The sequence below is a fragment of the Triticum aestivum genome, chromosome 2D (assembly GCF_018294505.1).
Source record: "Triticum aestivum cultivar Chinese Spring chromosome 2D, IWGSC CS RefSeq v2.1, whole genome shotgun sequence".
In the NCBI taxonomy this organism is placed as follows: Eukaryota; Viridiplantae; Streptophyta; class Magnoliopsida; order Poales; family Poaceae; genus Triticum; species Triticum aestivum.
In genome coordinates this window covers 634,476,175-634,498,264 of record NC_057799.1, presented here as the reverse complement: position 1 = coordinate 634,498,264, position 22,090 = coordinate 634,476,175, and the positions used below count along the sequence as shown (strand labels likewise).

Here is a 22,090-nt window from a genome sequence, read left to right as displayed (position 1 = left end):
TAAATTGCAGCTTCTTCGGCAGTCCCGGAGCTTTTGTGGTGAATTTTCTCCAAACCCTGCCAGACAAAGAAAACAATTACTTGATATCAGGAAATGAACAAAGTTGCTGATATGGTGGATAATGATCGATTTAACTTACTTCTCGAGCATTTGAGTCATGTTCGCATAGTCCTGGGGATCTTTTCGTCTCGAGTCTAAGACGGTTACTACTCCCTGCTCAAGCTTAATCTCTAGGAGAATATAGTGGAAGCTGCGCATGCATGCATAAGTCATCAATTACATTACCATAACCTGGACTAATAAGGGAAACCGAATATGCACAAGACAGTAACACTCACTTGAAGTTGTAAGGAAAGAGTATTATATCTTTGTTTTGATTTAATACCAACGATTGTAGCAAGTTGGCCTCGGCTTCTTTGGGATGTTTTTCAACCGTATATGCATCTATGAGATTTGTGTTAATGAACCCAATATCACCGATTTGTCTTTTCTTCAATTCGGCGATCTTCAATCTGCATAATATAGTGAGGATAATTATAAATACATGCAATGAAAGAGCTGACCTATATAGAGAGACTTAATGACAGAAGTAGTACTACTTACAGACAGTAGCAAGTGATCGTTGTTTTATCGAGGGCCTTTTGATTGTAAAACTGGAAGAAATCCTCAAATGGAACATTCAGCAGATCAATTCCAACGAGGTCATGCTCCGGTTTAACTCTCAGCGTCAAAGTATTCATCCCATCAGACTCTCTGCAGGTTTTCATGTACCAATCATGTAGTCTTCGCATCATCGTTGTTAGAGATCTTTCATCTTTGACGAGAGGCTTCCCGTAATGGTATTTGTGTTCGTCCACCTCCATGATTTCATAATGTACATCGTCGGGCAGGTAATCTCCAAGATTGCTATAACCGGGCACCATACTCGGATCATTAGCGACGATGTCTTTTGACACCTTGAGCGGGGGGCACGATTGGTTCGCTTGTTCGCCGAGCTGGGCAATTTTTTTCCCAGCTCGTCGTTCTTTTAACCTTTGATCACTGACAGTACTTCCCGACCGCTCCGCTTCGGCATATGTCTTTGCAAGAATGCGCTCATAGTTGCCTCTCGGCGGAGACTTTGGTGGTTTTGTCAGGGCAGCCAGAGTGCGCTTTGCTTTCACCGGATCTACCTTCTCCTCCGGAGGTGGATGTTTCTTTGCTTTCACCCCTTCAAAGAAGTTTGTCACTTCGGCTCGCACGATCTTCCTGGTTTCCTCCTCGGTCCTCTCGTATGGTAACTTCTCTGGAGTCTTCAGAGAAGGACCGAATCTGTATTGCCTCCCGCCTCTGGCAGCTGTACTGCTAGACGCCGGCAGAGCAGACGGAGCGGCTGCGGCTGTCTTCTTTCCTTGCTTACGAGGCGGAGGAGAAGGACTACGACGCGCCGGAGCAGCCGCAGCGGCGGCGGGTCTCTTCCGCCCTTGCTGACGAGGCGGAGAAGGAGGAGGCTGGCTGCTCTGGCGCGCCGGCGCTGGCGGAGAAGGAGGCGGAGTGCCGCCACGCGCCGGAGAAGGAGGCTGAGTGCCCTGATCACTCGCCGGAGGAGGAGGCGGAGGAGGAGGCGGAGTGCCCTTACTCGCCGGAGCCGTCCAGTTCGGAAGCTTGATGAGCTCCTTCCGCCATAGGCATGGAGTCTTCAGAGCAGAACCCAGCCGAGTCTCCCCTTCACCGGTAGGGTGGTCAAGCTGGAGCTCCTCAAATCCCTCCGTTATTTCATCCACCATCACCCTAGCATATCCTTCTGGAATCGGCCGGCAGTGGTAGGTTGCGCCGGGTTCAGGAGGTAAAACAGAGCCAACAGCCGCCTTGACTTTGAAGTTCTGCCATTCCGCCATAAGGTGGCAATGTTGAGACTCCGTGATAGCATCCACGGGGTAGCTAGCAGGAGCCGCATGCTCCAGCTGAAGCAGCTCGGTGGAAGCCACGCTGCTTCTCCGCTGAGATGGCGGTGTAGCTTCGGGGGCAGTTTCGGCATGTCGATTGCCGTCTCGTTCCTCTAGCGCTTGAACCCTTTCGTGCAGCTTCTGAATTTGGATCTGCTCCACTTTTTTCCTCCTCTCCTGGCTTTTGTAACCGCCCGCGTCCGGAAAACCAGCCTTCCACGGAACGGAGCCTGGCGTGCCTCGTGTCCGTCCAGGGTGCTCAGGATTCCCGAGGGCCATTGTGAGCTCGTCGTTCTCTCTGTCTGGAACGAACGTCCCTTCCTGCGCTGCATCGATATATTGCTGAATCTTCTTGACTGGTATTCTCAAAAGCTCGTTCGTCCAAACGCACCTCCCTGATACAGGGTCCAAGGTTCCGCCAGCCCCGAAGAACCAAGTCCGGCAACGGTCTGTCCAGTTCATTGTCTGTGGTTCGATCCCTTTTTCAAGCAGATCATTCTCAGCCTTGGCCCACTTAGGTCGGGCTTTGAGGTAGCCACCTGACCCCGTGCGATGGTGAAGCTTCTTCTTCGCAGCATTCTTCTTGTTTGTCGCTGACATCTTCTTACTCTTTTCCGATGTCTTGTGGGCCACAAATGCGGGCCAGTGATCTCTGATCTTCTCATACCGGCCGATGAATTCTGGTGTCTCTTCTTTGTCGACAAACGTTTTCAGCTCATTCTTCCACCTCCTGAATAGGTCTGCCATCTTCTTAAGAGCATGAGACTTGATTAATTGCTCTTTAACTGGCTTCTCCGGATCCTCCTCTGGCGGTAGGGTGAAATTTGCCTTCAGCTCAGTCCAAAGATCATCTTTCTGCATATCATTGACATAAGACACCTCAGGGTCTTCCTTCTTAGGCTTATACCATTGGTGGATGCTGATCGGGATCTTGTCCCTAACTAGAACCCCGCACTGAGCAGCAAATGCATCCTTTGTCCGGATGGGTTCAATCGGTTGGCCGTCGCGCGCGATTGCTGTGATCTCAAACCTTTCATCCGAGCGCAACTTTCTCTTCGGGCCTCGTCTCTTTACCGCAGTTGTGCTCGATCCGGAGGGCTAGAAAAAAGAAGAAAGACGAGTGTTAATTAATATGTGTACATACCAAAACAATGAATGCATCAATTAGCTAGTCAGCACAGGCTTAACTAATATATTTACCTGGCCGGACTCTGTTCGGTCACCGGAGCCGTCACCACGGGCTCCTTCTTGCACCAGCATTGGGTCACCGGAGCCATCATAATCATGTCTTTCCTCCTCCACTCTTCGATCACCGTAGCCTGCTTCTTCACCCTGTTCTTCCAGACCATCATTGTCGTTAAGATACGACAAGATATCACCTCCGGCTAAGATTATGTCCCCCAACACCTCTTCTGCTTGCTCGTCTCGTCCGTGCTTCATTGTTTCTGCAAATATTACAACATGGCAATTATTACACAAACATGACAGCAGGTGGATATATTAGTGCAAACGTAGACCTAGCTTATTCCGGGTTTGGGGTGGCCTAGGCAACGCTTCAAGGGTAGGGGCGCGGCGGGAGGGGGTAGGAGACCGACATCGTTTTTTTCTAGGGTTTGGGTGTCCTCGAGAGTTTTGGTCGAGCGAGAGGGCCGGGGGTGCTCCCGTGGTATAAGTTATCACGGTCGAGAGGGGGTATAAATATCGACCGTCCATCATGTCGAAGTTATCTGGGAGGGAGTTATATATATCGACAACGACGACATACATACATGGGAAAATAATGTTATCGGGGAGGGGGTATATCGACCCCCCCCCACGTGTTGAAGTTATCGGGAGGGGGTTATATCGACAACGACGACATACGTACATGGGAAAATAATATTATCGGCGGGAGGGGGTATATCGACCCCCCCTCGTGTTGAAGTTATCGGGAGAGGGGTATATCGACGACGACAGACCCGATAAAACATAAGAAAACGAAGAAGAAATAAAAAGAGGAGAAGAAGAAAAGGAATAGAGGAGAAGATCGAAGAAAAAAAGAAGAAAAAAAGAGGAGAAGAAGAAAGGAATAGAGGAGAGAAGAAGAAAAAATAGAATTTTTCTATTTTTTCTTCTTCTCTTCTATTCCTTTCTTCTTCTCCTCTTCTTTTTCTTCTTTTTCCTCTTCTTATTTATTTCTCCTCTTCTTCCTCTCCTCTTCTTCTCCTTTCTTCCTCTTCTTATTTTCCTTTTTATATGAACATACATTTTCTTTGCATATGCATATGAACATACATTTTCTTTGCATATGCATATGAACATACATACATACATTTTTCTTTCATATGAACATACATACATACATTTTCTTTGCATATGACCATACATACATTTTTCTTTGCATATGACCATTCATACATTTTCTTTGCATATGCTTTGCATATAAACATACATACATACATATAAACATAACATACATACACAAAAAATTCTAAAAATCTGCCTAAAAAATTCTAAAAATCTGCCTAAAAAATTATATGAAAAAAGCATACATCATCCATCCATCCATATAATGAACATATACATCATCCATCCATCCATATAATCAACATATGCATATGAAAAAAAATTATATGAAAAAATTATATGAAGAGGATCGAGGGGACAGGGAGGAAAGGGGGTCGCCGGAGCCGGACCGAACGGGGAGGAGGGGCGGCGTCGAGGCAGGGGCGGCAGTGGGGGCGGGCGCCGGCGACGACGACAATGGTGGGGGCGGGCCGGGGCGCAGGGGCGCGGCCGTGCGTGCTCGGGGACGGGGCAGGGGCACGGGGCGGCGGCCGGCGTGGGCTCGGGCGCGGGGCAGGGGCACGGGGAGACGGGGATGGCGGCCGGCGGCGGCGACGGCGACGAGGAGCGCGCGAGCGATTTGGGCAGCCTGGCGGCGGGGGCAACTGGCGAGGGAGGCGAGGGAGATGTGAAATTTTCACAAGTCCTGGTTATATAGCAAGGGCATTGGTCCCGGTTCGTGGCACCAACCGGGACCAATGCCACCCTTTAGTCCCGGTTGGTGCCACCAACCGGGACCAAAGGTCCCTTTTCAGCAGCCCAAAGGGCGGGAACCGTGGGCCTTTGGTCCCGGTTGGTGGCACCAACCGGGACTAAAGGGGGGCATTGGTCCCGGTTGGTGCCACGAACCGGGACCAAAGGGCCTTGCACAGCGGCGTGGTGGTGGGAGTTTAGTCCCACCTCGCTAGCTGAGAGAGAGCCACACCTGTTTATAAGGTGCGGTGCGCCTGAGCTATCGAGCTCCTCTCTAAAGCAGGCTTACGGGCCTAACCTCTCTGTACATGCCTGTGGGCCTACTGGTCCTTCTGCGGGCCTGAATCCTGGCCCATGGATGGGTTTCTAGTCGTATTCAGGCCGTGGTGGCCCAGTAGGTGGCATAATTTTTATTTATTTTGTTTTGTTTCTACTTACAACAAAAACTTATTTATTTTATTTATTTTGTTTCTAATTACTTATTTATTTTACTTTATGATAATTCTTTTTTCTATTAAAGTTTCTATCAAAAAAAGTTCTTTATGAAAATTCTTTTTGCTGTATTTAGTTTTTTTGTTTTCTTTTTTGCTTTATTTATTTTGTTTTGTTTCTACTTACAACAAAAAACTTATTTATTTTATTTTATTTTGTTTCTAATTACTTATTTATTTTACTTTATGATAATTCTTTTTGCTATTAAAGTTTCTATCAAAAAAAGTTCTTTATGAAAATTCTTTTTGCTTTTAATGATTTTGAACAGAAAATACTTCGATAATTTTAGTTGCATCAATTTTATATGATTTTAGTTTCAATAATAATAGAGGTTTCTTATAATGTTTTGAACAGAAAATACTTTGTTAATTTTAGTTTCATAAATTTTATTAAAGTTTATTTTATTTTGTCGGAACACAAGAAGTCCGGAGTTGTAATAAGTTATTAAAAATAAAAAAGAGGCGCAATGCTCGTTGATTTGCTTCAAGCCTTTCGGAATAGTGTAGACTGCACTGCACATAGCTCCATGCAGTCTACCTTATTCCTCAAGGCTTGAAGCTAAGCAACGTGAGCATTGCGCCTCTTCTTCATCGTCTCTGCACTCAGGGCTTATAAACCGCTCCTAGTGCCTCTCAGCTAGCGAGGTGGGACTAAAAAACTGCTTAGTAAGAAACTCTAGTACCGGTTCGTGCCACGAACAGGTACTAAAGGTGCTCGTGGGGCCACAGCCTCATTAGTACCGGTTCGTGGCACCAACAGGGACCAAAGGGTGGAATTGGTCCCGGTTCGTGCCACCAACCGGGACCAATGGCCTTGCACAGCGGCGTGGTGGTGAGTTTAGTCCCACCTCGCTAGCTAAGAGAGAGCCGCACCTGTTTATAAGGTGCGGTGCGCCTGAGCTGTCGAGCTCCTCTCTAAAGCAGGCTTACGGGCCTAACCTCTCTGTACATGCCTGTGGGCCTACTGGGCCTTCTGCGGGCCTGAATCCTGGCCCATGGATGGGTTTCTAATCGTATTCAGGCCGTGGTGGCCCAGTAGGTGGCATAATTTTTAATTTTTGGCCTGTTATTTTTCATGCATTTACTAATTATTTTGAGCTATAAGACCCTAAAATTGAAAAGCATTTCAAATGAACTCTGAAAAGGTTGAAAGTTGGCATGGTATCATCATTTCATCCACATAGCATGTGCAAGAAAGTTGAGAGGGTTACGGCAAAAACTAGATGCACTTCTTGTACAAAACGGACAATGGTATCATACTCGTCTATTACAAAGTTGGCATGGTATCATCATAATAGTTGCGGGAGAAAGTCTTCACTTTTTCTTCGCTTGTGTCATTTGCTTATTGCGCCGTAACCATGGATAATCTTCATCGTTTATCAGGATGCTTGGGTCAGCCTTGACTTTGAAGGGAGGAATTTCATGAAACTTTTCATAATCTTCAGACATGTCTGTCTTGCCCTCCACTCCCACAATGTCCCTTTTTCCTGAAAGAACTATGTGGCGCTTTGGCTCATCGTATGATGTATTCGCTTCCTTATCTTTTCTTTTCCTCGGTCTGGTAGACATGTCCTTCACATAGATAACCTGTGCCACATCATTGGCTAGGACGAACGGTTCGTCAGTGTACCCAAGATTGTTCAGATCCACTGTTGTCATTCCGTACTGTGGGTCTACCTGTACCCCGCCTCCTGACAGATTGACCCATTTGCACTTAAACAAAGGGACCTTAAAATCATGTCCGTAGTCAAGTTCCCATATGTCCATTATGTAACCATAATATGTGTCCTTTCCCCTCTCGGTTGCTGCATCAAAGCGGACACCGCTGTTTTGGTTGGTGCTCTTTTGATCTTGGGCGATCGTGTAAAATGTATTCCCATTTATCTCGTATCCTTTGTAAGTCAATACAGTCGAAGATGGTCCCCTGGACAACGAGTACAACTCATCACAAACAGTGGTGTCACCTCTGAGACGTGTTTCCAACCAACTGCTGAAAGTCCTGATGTGTTCACATGTAATCCAGTCGTCACACTGCTCCGGGTGTTTGGAGCGCAGACTGTTCTTGTGTTCATCGACATACGGGGTCACCAAGGTAGAGTTCTGTAGAACTGTGTAGTGTGCTTGAGACCAAGAATATCCGTCCCTGCATATTATTGAGTCCCCCTCCAAGCGTGCCTTTTCCAGTCAGTCTCCCCTCATACCGCGATTTAGGGAGACCTATCTTCTTAAGGCCAGGAATGAAGTCAACACAAAACCCAATGACATCCTCTGTTTGATGGCCCATGGAGATGCTTCCTTCTGGCCTAGCGCGGTTACGGACATATTTCTTTAGGACTCCCATGAACCTCTCAAAGGGGAACATATTGTGTAGAAATACGGGCCCCAGAATGACAATCTCGTCGACTAGATGAACTAGGACGTGCGTCATGATATTGAAGAAGGATGGTGGGAACACCAGCTCGAAACTGACAAGACATTGCGCCACATCACTCCTTAGCCTTGGTATGATTTCTGGATCGATCACCTTCTGAGAGATTGCATTGAGGAATGCACATAGCTTCACAATGGCTAATCGGACGTTTTCCGGTAGAAGCCCCCTCAATGCAACCGGAAGCAGTTGCGTCATAATCACGTGGCAGTCATGAGACTTTAGGTTCTGGAACTTTTTCTCTGGCATATTTATTATTCCCTTTATATTCGACGAGAAGCCAGTCGGGACCTTCATACTGAGCAGGCATTCAAAGAAGATTTCTTTCTCTTCTTTCGTAAGAGCGTAGCTGGCAGGACCTTCATACTGCTTCGGAGGCATGCCGTCTTTTTCGTGCAAACGTTGCAGGTCCTCCCGTGCCTCAGGTGTATCTTTTGTCTTCCCATACACGCCCAAGAAGCCTAGCAGGTTCACGCAAAGGTTCTTCGTCACGTGCATCACGTCGATTGAAGAGCGGACCTCTAGCTCTTTCCAGTAGGGTAGGTCCCAAAATATAGATTTCTTCTTCCACATGGGTGCGTGTCCCTCAGCGTCATTCGGAACAGCTAGTCCGCCGGGACCCTTTCCAAAGATTACGTGTAAATCATTGACCATAGCAAGTACGTGATCACCGGTACGCATGGCGGGCTTCTTCCGGTGATCTGCCTCGCCTTTGAAATGCTTGCCTTTCTTTCGACATTGATGGTTGGTCGGAAGAAATCGACGATGGCCCAGGTACACATTCTTCCTGCTTTTGTCCAGGTATATACTTTCAGTGTCATCTAAACAGTGCGTGCATGCGTGGTATCCCTTGTTTGTCTGTCCTGAAAGGTTACTGAGAGCGGGCCAATCGTTGATGGTTACAAACAGCAACGCGTGCAGGTTAAATTCCTCCTGTTTGTGCTCATCCCACGTACGTACACCGTTTCCATTCCACAGCTGTAAAAGTTCTTCAACTAATGGCCTTAGGTACACATCAATGTCGTTGCCGGGTTGCTTAGGGCCTTGGATGAGAACTGGCATCATAATGAACTTCCGCTTCATGCACATCCAAGGAGGAAGGTTATACATACATAGAGTCACGGGCCAGGTGCTGTGATTGCTGCTCTGCTCCCCGAAAGGATTAATGCCATCCGCGCTTAAACCAAACCATACGTTCCTTGGGTCAGCTGCAAACTCAGCCCAGTACTTTCTCTCGATTTTTCTCCACTGCGACCCGTCAGCGGGTGCTCTCAACTTCCCGTCTTTCTTACGGTCCTCACTGTGCCATCGCATCAACTTGGCATGCTCTTCGTTTCTGAACAGACGTTTCAACCGTGGTATTATAGGAGCATACCACATCACCTTCGCAGGAACCCTCTTCCTGGGGGGCTCGCCGTCAACATCACCAGGGTCATCTCGTCTGATCTTATACCGCAATGCACCGCATACCGGGCATGCGTTCAGATCCTTGTACGCACCGCGGTAGAGGATGCAGTCATTAGGGCATGCATGTATCTTCTGCACCTCCAATCCTAGAGGGCATACGACCTTCTTTGCTGCGTATGTACTGTCGGGCAATTCGTTATCCTTTGGAAGCTTCTTCTTCAATATTTTCAATAGCTTCTCAAATCCTTTGTCAGGCACAGCATTCTCTGCCTTCCACTGCAGCAATTCCAGTACGGTACCGAGCTTTGTGTTGCCATCTTCGCAATTGGGGTACAACCCTTTTTTGTGATCCTCTAACATGCGATCGAACTTCAGCTTCTCCTTTTGACTTTCGCATTGCGTCCTTGCATCGACTATGACCCGGCGGAGATCATCATCATCGGGCACTGGTTCCTCTTGATCTTCAGCAGCTTCCCCCCTTGCAGCATCATTGGGCACATCGTCTGGTTCCTCTTGATCTTCAGCAGCTTCCCCCGTTGCAGCATCACCGTATTCAGGGGGCACATAGTTGTCATCGTCCTCTTCTTCTTCGCCGTCTTCCATCATAACCCCTATTTCTCCGTGCCTCGTCCAAACATTATAGTGTGGCATGAAACCCTTGTAAAGCAGGTGGGTGTGAAGGATTTTCCGGTCAGAGTAAGACTTCGTATTCCCACATATAGGGCATGGACAACACATAAAACCATTCTGCTTGTTTGCCTCAGCCACTTCGAGAAAATCATGCACGCCCTTAATGTACTCGGAGGTGTGTCTGTCACCGTACATCCATTGCCGGTTCATCTGCGTGCATTATATATAATTAAGTGTGTCAAAAACCATTACAGAACATCATGAATAGATAATTAAGTGACCAAATTAATAGAAGTTCATCATCACATTAAAACCAAAGTACATACATAGTTCTCATCTAACAACATATATATAGCTCTCCAGAGCATCTAATTAATTAAACCATACATTGAAACTATGTAAAACATTTCAATGCGAAAACAAATGCGATCATAATCGCAACCAAGGTAACAATTGATCCAACGGCATAATGATACCAAGCCTCGGTATGAATGGCATATTTTCTAATCTTTCTAATCTTCAAGCGCATTGCATCCATCTTGATCTTGTGATCATCGACGACATCCGCAACATGCAACTCCAATATCATCTTCTCCTCCTCAATTTTTTTTATTTTTTCCTTCAAGTAATTGTTTTCTTCTTCAACTAAATTTAACCTCTCGACAATAGGGTCGGTTAGAATTTCCGGTTCAACCACCTCCTAGATAAATAAAATCTATGTCACGTTGGTCGGTATATTTGTCATAAACAATAAATGAACCAAATAGTTATAAAAAGATAATATATACCACATCCGAATCATAGACAGGACGAGGGCCGACGGGGGCGGATACCAAAACCATCGCACTATGTAATAAGAAGGAATAATAAAAGTAACAAAATTAGACAAGTAACTATCTAAAGTAAGAATTTTTTCCTTTCAGAAAGAAGATAAGAACAAGAGGCTCACCACGGTGGTGCTGGCGACGAGATCGGCGCGGGCGATCGACGGCGGTGAAGACGGGGACGGGACGTGACGGACCGCTAAACCTAGACAAATCTCGGGGAAAATGGAGCTCGGAGGTCGAGTTTCGAGAGGAGAAAGATTAACTAGTGTGGCTCAGACATTTCATCGAACACCTCATGTGCATAGGAGGTGAGCTAGAGCACCCAAATGCCCTCCCCTCGCCGGCCAGAAAAAACAGAGCACTCTGGAGTGCTCTGCTGTGGCGATGGGGTATATATAGGGAACTCATTGGTCCCGGTTCGTGGCACCAACCGGGACTAAAGGCCTTTGGTCCCGGTTGGTGCCACGAACCGGGACCAATGCCCCCTTTAGTCCCGGTTGGTGGCACCAACCGGGACCAAAGGCCTTGTGCTGCCCCGCGTCAAAAGTTTAGTCCCACCTCGCTAGTTGAGAGAGCTCGAGAGTGGTTTATAAGCGCTGCTGCGCCCACCCTCTCGAACTCCTCTCAACTGCAGGCTTTCGGGCCTAACCGTTCTCTTTGCCTGTGGGGCCTACTGGGCCTTCTGCGGGCCTGAATCCTGGCCCATGGATGGGTTTCTAGTCGTATTCAGGCCGTGGTGGCCCAGTAGGTGGCATAATTTTTTCCTCTGTTTTTTTTCTCTTTTGCTTTATTTGTTTTGTTTTGTTTCTACTTACAACAAAAAACTTATTTATTTTATTTCTAATTACTTATGTATTTTACTTTAATTATTTTATTTTTATTTATTTTACTGCTGCTATTTTTATTTATTTTACTGCTGCTATTTTTACTTAATTTATTAAGGTTTATTTATTTTAGTTACTATAGTTTATTTTATTAAGGTTTATTTAGTTTTATTTATTTTATTAAGGTTTATTTATTTTATAAATATAAAAAAATGAACATAGATGCGCTTATAGAGGAAATTCAACCTAAATTCATAATAAATTTCTATGAAATTTACTGTGAATTTAGGTCAAATTCCCTGTATAAGGGCATCTATTTTCACTTTAAGAGGAGCTCAACAAGGCAGAGAGGGACGGGCTTATAAACTGGTGTGAGCGCCCTTCGGTTGGCGAGGTGGGACTAAACACTGGCAGCAACTAGGACCAGCCCTTTAGTCCCGGTTTGTGGTAGGAACCGGGACTAAAGGGTGGTGGGCCAGGAGCGTGGCCCATTGGTCCCGGTTTGTCCCACCAACCGGGACCAAAGGGTCCGGACGAACCGGGACCAATGCCCCCACGAGGCCCGGCAGGCCCCTGGCCGCACGAACCGGGACCAATGCTCACATTAGTCCCGGTTCGTGACTGAACCGAGACTAATGTGAATATTGCCCTGTGACCAAAGTCCAGTTTTCTACTAGTGGTTGCTCCTTGCACTATTGTTCGTAATATATAAAATACCAGTATTGTTCATGCTAAGTACAGATGCTTGGAAGTGCCACACTGTTTTTTATGTGGAAATATGTTTGTGTAGGGCAGTCAGCAACGTATATGAATTGTTGTTAGCCTATAGATATATATGTTGCTAGCTTGCAACATTTCTACATGCCGATTACCAACGCAATTATATGTGTTGTTGTAGACCCTTCCAACGCCACCAACGGCAACGGATACTAATCCGTTGGTGTAGACCTTACCAACACATATATGGACATTGGACAACGTAATGATGTGTTGCTAAAGGGGGATTCTTGTTGTAGTGTCTGCTCAGTTCTGGTGGCCCTACCCAATCACTTACACTCCCTCTTGCCGCTCCCAGCCTAGGTAATCAAGATCCTTAACCACAAGTGCATGGGATTCTTGTGGAAAGGGGAGGAAGAGATCAATGGAGGTCACTGTCTGCTGCCATGTTCCGGAGTCTACATGCCTACCAGCAAGGGAGCTAATGGGTATTCTCAACCTGCAGCTTTTTGGCGTGGCCCTAACCTGCGCACAAGACAAAACGATGGACACCGCCGTCGACATGGACGACGATGAGGAGGAGGTGGAGGAGGAAGAACAGGCGGAGGCGGAGCCGGAACCAGCGCCGAAAGGGAGAAAGAAGAAGCGGGCGCCCAACGCCAGGCCGGGCAAACCTCGCTTCAAGTGGACGTCCAAGGAAGACGAGTGCCTCGCCGAAGCATGGAAGACCGTCAGCATCGACCCGATCATCGGCTCGAATCAGAACGCTGCCACGTATTGGAGAAGAACCAAGACGGTGTTCGACGAGCGCAAGTTGGTCGACCCCGACTTCACCAACATCCACATGGACCACGGCGAGAAGGCCATGGCGAATCACTGGGCGACCATCCAGACGGCCTGCAACAAGTGGCATGGGATCATAGAGGAGGTCGCGGCTCACCCGGAAAGCGGCGCCAACGTCGAGGGCCAGGTATGGCCATAGTTCGCCGGCCCAGTTCGTCGCCGTGTACTTCGCCGACACTTTTTCTCCTCGTTTGTGTAGATGGTTCGGATGTTCAACATGTTTCGCCAGGACAATGGTGACCAAGAGTTCAAGTTCCTTCACGCGTTCTCCAGGATTGAGTGGTGCGAGAAGTGGAGGGAGGTCCGGCTCAGTCTCGCCAAGGTCAAGGAGACCTACAAGACGGACGCACCTGCCCCGGCGGCGGCAGAAGGGCACCCTAATGGCAACAAGAGAGCCAAAGCGGTGAGGGACGCGGCGCCCGCTACCGAACGGCTCCAATCTTCGATCGAGCAGTGCATCGCCGACGCCAAGAACATCGCCGCCAAGAGGGAGGGGAAATCTGACGCGAGGTGGTCGACGTTGATGACGAAGCAGGACGTCAAGCTCGAGCTTCTCAGGACCAACGTCACCGCGAAGAAGAGGAACAACGACCTTGCGTTCTTGATGGTGGCAGACATGTCGACGACGGACGAGCAGGTAAAGGCATGGTACCTGGTGGAGCGCGACCTCATCTTGAACCAGATGCACAGGCTGACGGCGACCATCGCCCCTATGCCCACGGCGACACCAACGCTGACGACCAGCCCGAGCACAGAAGCCACGCCGACGCCGAGCCCGACTACACCCACGCCGACCCCGACCAGTCCCACGGCAGAGGAGCTTGCCGTTTGATGTGTTCCATGTCTATGATTCCTTCCTTTTTGATCGCTGAACTTTTGGGTGTGTTTGATTGCCGAACTATGGCATGATGATCGCTGACTTGTGGCATGATGATCGCCGAACTTTTGGCCTTTTTTGGCAGCAGGAAAGACAAGTTTGAATTTTTGGGCGTCTGGGGCCGAAATCTGGGGGCGCGGCTGGTAACTCGATCGCCCACAAGGCGAAAAAACCGTTGGCGCCTACGGTGACTTCAAAAATCTCAAGATAATATGCCAGCTCAGTCTTTCAAAGATGCTCATAGAGATAGAGTGTGCATGTATGTGTTCATAGAGGTGAATGCATGCGCGTGTATATGAGCGCTTGTGTTTGTACCGATGTTTAAAAAAAACTGCCGGCGCAAATTCCTTTTGTCGATTGCGTCGGGGGCCAAACGGGTGGAGATGCTCCTACCCGCCGCCACCCAGCGACCAGCATTCCCCCCGTCTGCTGAGATTCCAAACGCGCATGTGGGCCACCCATGTCATCGACCTTGCGTACAGAATAATCAGCCCCAGTGACTTGAACACACCCTAGCCGTGAACCGGGTCCGCGTACGCCCAGGAGCTGGCGTCGGTCCCGCGGCCTCAGCCACAGCCGTGCACCGGGTCCAGCCTCCAGCGAGCCCCAAACCAAGCAGAGCGCTGGCCAAAAGCCCAAAACCCCGCTTGCATTCCAGTCTAGTCCATTCAAAAGAAAAGGAAAGAAAAAACTCGTTCGCAATTGGCAAAGCCTTCCCTTCTTCCGGAAGCCTCCCTGCTGCTTCTGCTGGCTCTGCCGGCGCCAGAGCGAGACGGCCGCCCATGGCTGCGCCCTTCGTCTACACCCGCAGCTCCGGCAACGGCACCAGTACGGCCAGCCTCCCCCAGCTCCTCCTCCTCCTCCTCCTCCTCCTCTCTCTCTCTCTTTCTCTCTCTCTAAGTATGGGCGCTTTGTGTGTGCAGGCCAGGACGCGGCCATGCGGGCGGCGTTCGACGGCGACCTCCGGCGCCTCAGAGGTCAGCCTCTCCTCCCCCCCCCCTCCGTCCCCTTCCACGTTCCTGAGCTTTTCCCCGCCTCGAGAGGCCGTAATCTGTTCGGTCGGGCTAGGGTTTTGCTTCCGGCTGCCGCGGCGGTCGAATCCCCGGCGGCTACATGACATAATGTTGTTGAAAGATGATGCGAATGCCACCATTGTTCCTTAGCCGCACCAATTTGCAGGGCACTAGGAATGACCCCTCCCGTGTCAGCGTAATTTAATTTTCCTTTCCTCCTGCACTTGTGTGGAGCACTATGATGGTGGGTTATCTTGTTATGCTGTATTGTAGGCAATTAGCTGTAAAATTAGGTGTATGCTGTAATTGTTCTCTGAATCATGAAAGCAAGAATTGTTCAAAATTAGGTGTGTACTGTAATTGTTCTCTGAATTATGAAAGCAAGAATTGTTCTCTGAATTGGGGTGGGGGACTTGTTGGCGCAATTTTCTTTCTGCACTTGTGTGGAACAGTGTTGTGATTGTCTTGTTAATTTGGTGTCAGCTCTCGCATTCTAGTCAATCAAGTGTAAAATTTGGTGTATATAGTAATTATTCTCCGAATTATGAAATCTTCTTGTGCGATTGTGGTCTTGTGGACTGTTCAGAGGGAAAGGCGAGTTATTGAGAATTTGGTTAAAACAAGTCCTTGCATGGGGCACATCTTATGACTTTACGATCAGATCACTATTCCTTTTGTCAAGTCTATGCACTGACTGAGTGGAAATTGGCTGATCAAAGTCTTTGTACGCCAACATTTCCAAGACGTGAACAAGTCCCTTGACTTGAGTGCAAATTGGAAGCCTTTAGGGTACGCTCCAACCCTCTGTGGTTCCGTCAAGTCAACTGAATTTCCAAAATCACAAATACAGTTCAGTTGATTGAACTAAGGAGGGATGAAGGTTACGCTAAAGCTCACCACTTTGCATGATTGCATCCCTGCTGGACTAAGTGAGGTTCCTGTCCATATATACAACACATGTGGGCTCCTTTTCTTTTGGTTGTCCGGCTAGTTATGATGATTTGGCAGTTTGATTCATCAGTGTATTAATGCTCGGGTGTTTACTTTGGGAGAAAGGTACTGTAAAGAGTCTCGACGACCCAAGGGTGATCTTCTCTTTCGACATGGGTGGCCTTGGTGTGCTGCACTTGTGTGGAGCAGTATGACGGTGGCCGTCCAATCTCCGGCGGCTAGATTATGTGAATGCCACCATTGTTCCTTAGCCGCACCAATTTGGGTCCTATTTAATTTGCAGGACACTAGGAATGACCCCTTGTTATCGTAATTTAGGTTTCCTCCTGCGCTTGCGTGGAGTGCTATGATGGCAGGCTATCTTGTTATTATTCTGTATTGCGCGCAATTAAGTGTAAAATTAGGTGCACGCTGCGATTTTTCTCTGAATTATGAAAACAAAAATTGCTCTCTGAATTGGGGAGCGTTTCTGCACTTGTGTGGAGCAGTATGATGGTGGGTCATCTTATTATTATTATTATGCTGCATGTAGACTAGTACTATGATTGTCTTGTTAATTTGGTGTCAGCTTTTGCATTCTAGTCGATTAAGTGTGAAATCTGGTAATAATTCTCTGCATTAAATAATCTTTGTCTGCGATTGTGGTCTTTTGGACTGTTCAAAGGGAAAGGCGAGTTATTCAGAATTTGGTCAAAACAAGTGCTTGCACGGGCGGGGCACATCTTATGACTTTACAATCAGATCACTATTCTTTCTGTCATGTCTATGCACTGATTGACTGTGTGTCCAGGACGTGAACCAGTCCCTTGACATGAGTGGAGATGGGAAGCCTTTAGGGTACCCTCCAACCCTCTTTAGTTCGATCAAGTCAACTGAATTTCCGAAATCACAAATATACTTCATTTGATTGAACCAAGGAGGGATGAAGGGTACTCTAAAGCTCACCACTTTGCATGATTGCATCCCTGCTGGACTTAGTGAGGTTCCTGTCCATATATACAACACATGTGGGTTCCTTTTCGTTTGGTTGTCTAGCTAGTTATGATTTGGCAGTTTGATTCATCAGTGTATTGATGCTCGGGTGTTTACTTTGGGAGAAGGTACTGTAAAGAGCCTCGACGACCCAAGGGTGATCTTCTCTTTCGACATGGGTTATGGCCTTGGTGTGCTGCACATCGCAGCCGCCGAAGGGCATCTTGAGGTTTGCAAATACTTGGTGGAGGAACTTGGGGGAGATGTGAATGCTCCTGCTCCTGGAGTAGTAGGTCTTTCTCTAACTCTTCCTTATTTTTTCTGGAAATTGGCACCTGTCATGTCTATGTTTTGCACCATGAGATGTCTGAATTGCGTTGTTGTGCTTTTTGATTGCAGACTTTGCAGGCGTGACACCCTTTATGTTATCTGCTCAGTCTGGCGATGTTTCTACTGTGAAGTATTTGCTTGATCATGGTGGTGATCTAACAAAATCAGATGCTAAAGGACGCACAGTTCTCCACCATGCGGCATGCACAGGTAGCTCCCCTGGCCTCTCACCCATGCAATTTGTTTTATATTACCATGCGTATCTCTGTGTAAGACACTATGGGTATGCTTACTCCAATAATATCGTAGAAGAAGAAAATATATTTGTGATCATTTTTCATATGGATAAATTTGCCCCATTTATGATTTACACCATGGTGATGGTGGTCACTATAGTAGCAGTTATTTGCTGCTGTACACTCTTATGTGTAGCCACATGACTTGTGTAATTATGTTATTCACCGCAGGAAGCTGTAAGGTTACTGAGTTCCTACTCTCAAAAGGAGTACCTGTTGACATAGACTGTGGCCGTGGTACACCACTCCATCAAGCTGCTACCAATGAACATGATAAAACAGTGAAGATTTTGTTGGAACACCATGCAGATGTATATAACCCTTACCATTTCTTATTTTCATTTTTCGTTTTCAGAGTTGATTTGCATAGGTAGCTTGTTTTATTCTGTCGGCTACTTGGATTGACAACTTACATTTGACAGCTCATATTCTATTTTTGTGTTCCTTTGTGTTTTATAACAATTATTACTCTTCGCAGCCTAACACCACTGTCATCGGATTGGGTACTGCCCTGATGGGTGCTTTATTGTATCGTTCTTTGAAGTGCATGAAGCTGCTGATTAAGGCCAGTATTCTATTTTCTATATCTTTTCATTGCTTTGTTCTGATTTTGCTTAATCTACCATCTTTGCCATGCCTTTGTGTCGGTCTACATGGAGAGGGAGCCGTGAAACATTCTATTCCACAATCCTTTTTACAGGCTGGTGCTGATGTCAATCGAGGGGGCTCCCTTCGGATGACTCCGTTAGTGTTCACTACAGGGTGGGGAGGCTATACCAACTTTGTGAAGTTTCTGTTAAAGGCAGGAGCGGATCCTAATATTCCTGATGCTGTATGTTCTCTATATTTTCTAGATCTATGCTATTCGAACTTATGCTGATATGAATTTAAGCTGATTTTAGGCTTTGACTATGCCATGAGAAGTTGCACACACCTACCAAAATATTGCATGTGTAGGCAAAAGGTATGTGTGTGAGCTTCCATTTAACTGTTCATATCAACGATGCATATCTTCGTTGCTGACTATTCCGTCTGTTCGGAAATATTTGACGTTCTAGTTTTGTCAAATTCTGTAAGTTTCATCAAATTATAATAAATTTACCAACATCTATCAAACCAAATTGCACTTAAAGAAATCTGACTTAGGAGAAAAGGATATCATCAAATATCCCTCTGATCCAATAAGTGTCGTGGTTTTAGTTCAAATTTGAATCAGTGGGAGTAGCACATTTTGAGTTCTTGTAGAACAAGTGAACTACATGCTCTGTTCTTTGTATATTTGTATATCATTAGCGTGAAATGGTTTTGAAGACGGTGAATGTCCTTATTTTGAACCCACAAGTACCCAAGATATACCAAGTGTTTCCCTATTTAATATGAGGTCGGTGCTTAACATTTGATGAGATACTGAGATCTCATAATACAGCATCCAGGGTAGCCACATTTGTCAAATGTACTCACCCAGCAATCACCAAAATAACTTGAATTCTCTTAGGCTGTGTTTGGATGTATGTATTCAGCTTACTTTATGTTGTTTTCTTCATCCCAATGTTGGTATTCATTCATTTACTCTGAAGTGTCAAATTATATTCGTGCTTTAAATAATCATGGAACAATTTTAAAATTCATATGTAGCTACTTTCTCCTATAGTTTTATCTATATAATTCATGGGGATTCATAAAAGGTATGGCACTAAAAATCCCTGTTACCTCTCAATCTCAACTATTGCTGAAATACCTGTTTTTAATCCCTTGCTGAAGGAAGGCCTTTTGGTATGCTGTCGGTGTACGTTGACTGTTTGAATTGCTACTAGAATTTAGAAATGCTTGCTGGGATGAATCCTTGTTGAGACATTTGGTACCAGTATTATGTAGACCCTGGTCCTCTCCCATGGTTATTATAGTTCCCTATATGGTTTATATCTTTTGATCTTTTCATAATGTTCAAATTTTGTTACTGCATTCTAAAGGGTCCTTTAATTATGTACTCCCTCTGTTCCACATTGTTGTTGTGGTTTTAGTTCAGAACGACAATAATTTTGGAATGGAGGGAGTAGTTAATTTCAAAAAAGTTGACATTTTTCCTTTTGTTGCACAGTATGGTAGGTTACCGATAGAGCTTGCTGCTAGACGTGACTGCATGGAAGAAGTTGAAATGTTGTTTCCTTTGACATCCCCAATTCCAACCATCCCAAACTGGAGTATAGATGGAATCATCTCGCATGCAAAATTGGAACGTGCAAAGCCACTGGTACGTTATTTATTCTGGATAATGCTTGTACATAGTCCAAAGCATGTCTCCTATATTGTGGATGTGAAGTTTTGAACTGTGAAATACACCCATGTATATGCTCTTTTAGTAATACTAGTAAGCGTACGTGCAATGCACATTCATATTTGGTAGAATATAATTTGTAGAGATATTTGGTAGAATATTAATTGCACATTGGTATTAGGTAAGATATTAATTGCACTGTAATTATGTGATTATCGCTGATATTGATATTTGGTATAACATTTATTGCATGTTAAACATGTAGAGCATTTGTCATTGAAGCAATCTTGGTCGTTGGATTGACATGAATTGATGGGCCGAGATTAGTTGGATCTGCCCCTTTGGGTCTTTTTTTTTTGGTATAGATATACTACCTCCTTTCCGGTTTATAGGGCTCAATTCAAAAATCTCATCAACCAAGGTAGATGGTGAGTGGTGGAATAATTTTTGTAGTTTGCAAAAACACTCAATTAATGCACTCGTTTTCCTCAAAAAATTATGTTTACTAATGCATCAATTGCAATGCATGCATGCATGAAGTCCATGCATTGGTTAATTTTCTCTTAATACTTGCATGCAATGATTTAATGCACCTTGAAATCTGAACATGTGGTAGAGAACCATCAAATTGAGACTTATAAAATGAGAAATCTAAAATTTTGAGATAAGCCCTATAAACCGAAAAGGAGGGAGTAGATATAGTAATAATTTGACATATTAATTATAAATAATGTCGGACCTTTTCCTCTTGTGATTAAAATCTTGTTGTGTGAGCAACTTCTGCCATTTGTTATGTTAGTATACTTGAGAAGTTACCAAATGTGCACTTTGCATTGCTGCATAAGCATATCTAGATACAAAGCTATAAAGAATGTCTAACAGAGTTGTTAAGTTTCTATTTTAATTGGAATATCTTTGAAATGACGCTTGATTCCTACATTTTTTTCTTCCAATGTTCTATCATTCAGGGTGGAAGGCACCTTGAACAAACAAAAGCTGTACTCAAGTCACATGCAGATCAGGCATTCAGGCTCAAGGACTATAAGTTGGCATCAAAAGCATATGGTGTGGTAAGCCCCTTAAACCTTGTCTATGGAGTATGGTGGTTTAGAAGGTAACCTTTTTCTATTAACAGGGAACCAATAGCAGAATATTATTTGTTTGCTAACCAGTTTTCTACTATTGTTCTCTAGTTTCCTGCTTATTAGGTGTTAATTTGCCATTAATATGTATTCCTATTGGATTAATATTAAATCCGCGGGACTAATCTTAACCTGCCACAGATGATAATCGTATAACCTGTTATGTTTGACCATAGGCAATAGCTGTCGCGCCGAGTGCAACATTGTACGCGAACAGGAGTCTTTGCAAACTGCTGTTGGATGATGGTGAAGGTGCTCTGTCAGATGCTCTCAGATGCAGAATGCTGCGACCTAACTGGGTGAAAGCTTGCTACCGTCAGGCTGCAGCTCACATGCTACTCAAGGTGAGTTACTACATGGTCCAGCTTGCCATTGTGTTTCCCCACTCTGTTCAGTCTATATAGTCGCTCATGTTCCTCCTTTGACGTGCTCTATGCCTAGGAGTATAAACAAGCTTGTGATGCTCTCCTGGACGCCCAAAAGTTAGATCCTGGAAACACAGATGTCGAGAGAGAGCTACGGTAATCTACTGTCTTGTATTCATCTCTTTTGAGTATACGTCTTGCGTGCATGAACGACATATACTTCCATACTAATGACCAGCAGCTGCACGCTGGACCAGCGTGCCGACTGCTGAGTGACATCCTTCCATATATCTGATGGTGCTGGGATTTCAGCTGAAATTTGTTTCATTTTGGTTAACTCTGTACAGGAAGGCCAGGGAATTAATGAAAGCTCACGGTGAGGCTGACAAGTGAAGCATGCTTTGTTCGGGAAATGCTCTTTTTTGGCTTGGATTAGAGTAGTTGATCAACTGAATGTGATGGTACTTATGTGCTGGTGGTACCTAACTTAAAGTCTAACTCTAGAGTCGTTGAATTTCTAGAGTTCTTACTACTGCTACTTGTTGAGTGCATGCTGAGAGGATTTGGTGTGAAAATGTGCTGTACCTAACCTTAAAATCTAACTCTAGAGTCGTTGGATCTAGCACCAAATGCCCTATCTGTTGAATATTTGCTGATTTTTCGGACACCCTCCCATTTGCATCTTCTAACAGTTTATTAGGGGTCATTCGGTCACTCTCTGAACATGCATGAGAAGTTCTGTTCAACAATGTTGCTCGC

At 45.7% G+C, this 22,090-nt stretch overlaps 1 protein-coding gene across 3 annotated transcripts; it reads left to right on the top strand.

Annotated features, from left to right (window-relative positions):
* Nucleotides 1–14,668: 14,668 nt before the first annotated feature.
* On the top strand, nt 14,669–22,090 carry LOC123055185 (poly [ADP-ribose] polymerase tankyrase-1). 3 transcript variants are annotated; one of them, XM_044479156.1, is made up of 12 exons: nt 14,669–14,815; nt 14,911–14,964; nt 16,742–16,958; nt 17,052–17,216; nt 17,323–17,463; nt 17,721–17,860; nt 18,028–18,381; nt 19,648–19,800; nt 20,793–20,894; nt 21,143–21,310; nt 21,408–21,487; nt 21,679–22,089. In XM_044479156.1, exons 3-12 carry the CDS (start codon nt 16,874–16,876, stop codon nt 21,722–21,724), a joined length of 1,434 nt encoding a protein of 477 aa, XP_044335091.1. In that variant the 5' UTR covers nt 14,669–14,815; nt 14,911–14,964; nt 16,742–16,873; the 3' UTR covers nt 21,725–22,089. The 3 variants fall into 3 exon arrangements, with proteins under 3 accessions (XP_044335091.1, XP_044335092.1, XP_044335090.1); XM_044479157.1 differs by lacking the exon at nt 16,742–16,958 and having other exon boundaries at nt 18,028–18,114; nt 18,250–18,381; nt 21,679–22,085; XM_044479155.1 differs by lacking the exon at nt 16,742–16,958 and having other exon boundaries at nt 21,679–22,090.

Excerpts from the sequence above, each read along its gene's own strand:
- LOC123055185 (XM_044479155.1), top strand. The coding sequence starts at position 14,770 with ATGGCTGCGCCCTTCGTCTACACCCGCAGCTCCGGCAACGGCACCA. Across the intron at positions 19,801-20,792 it reads TGGAACGTGCAAAGCCACTG|GGTGGAAGGCACCTTGAACA; the intron begins GTACGTTATTTA and ends TCTATCATTCAG. Across the intron at positions 21,311-21,407 it reads CAGCTCACATGCTACTCAAG|GAGTATAAACAAGCTTGTGA; the intron begins GTGAGTTACTAC and ends CTCTATGCCTAG.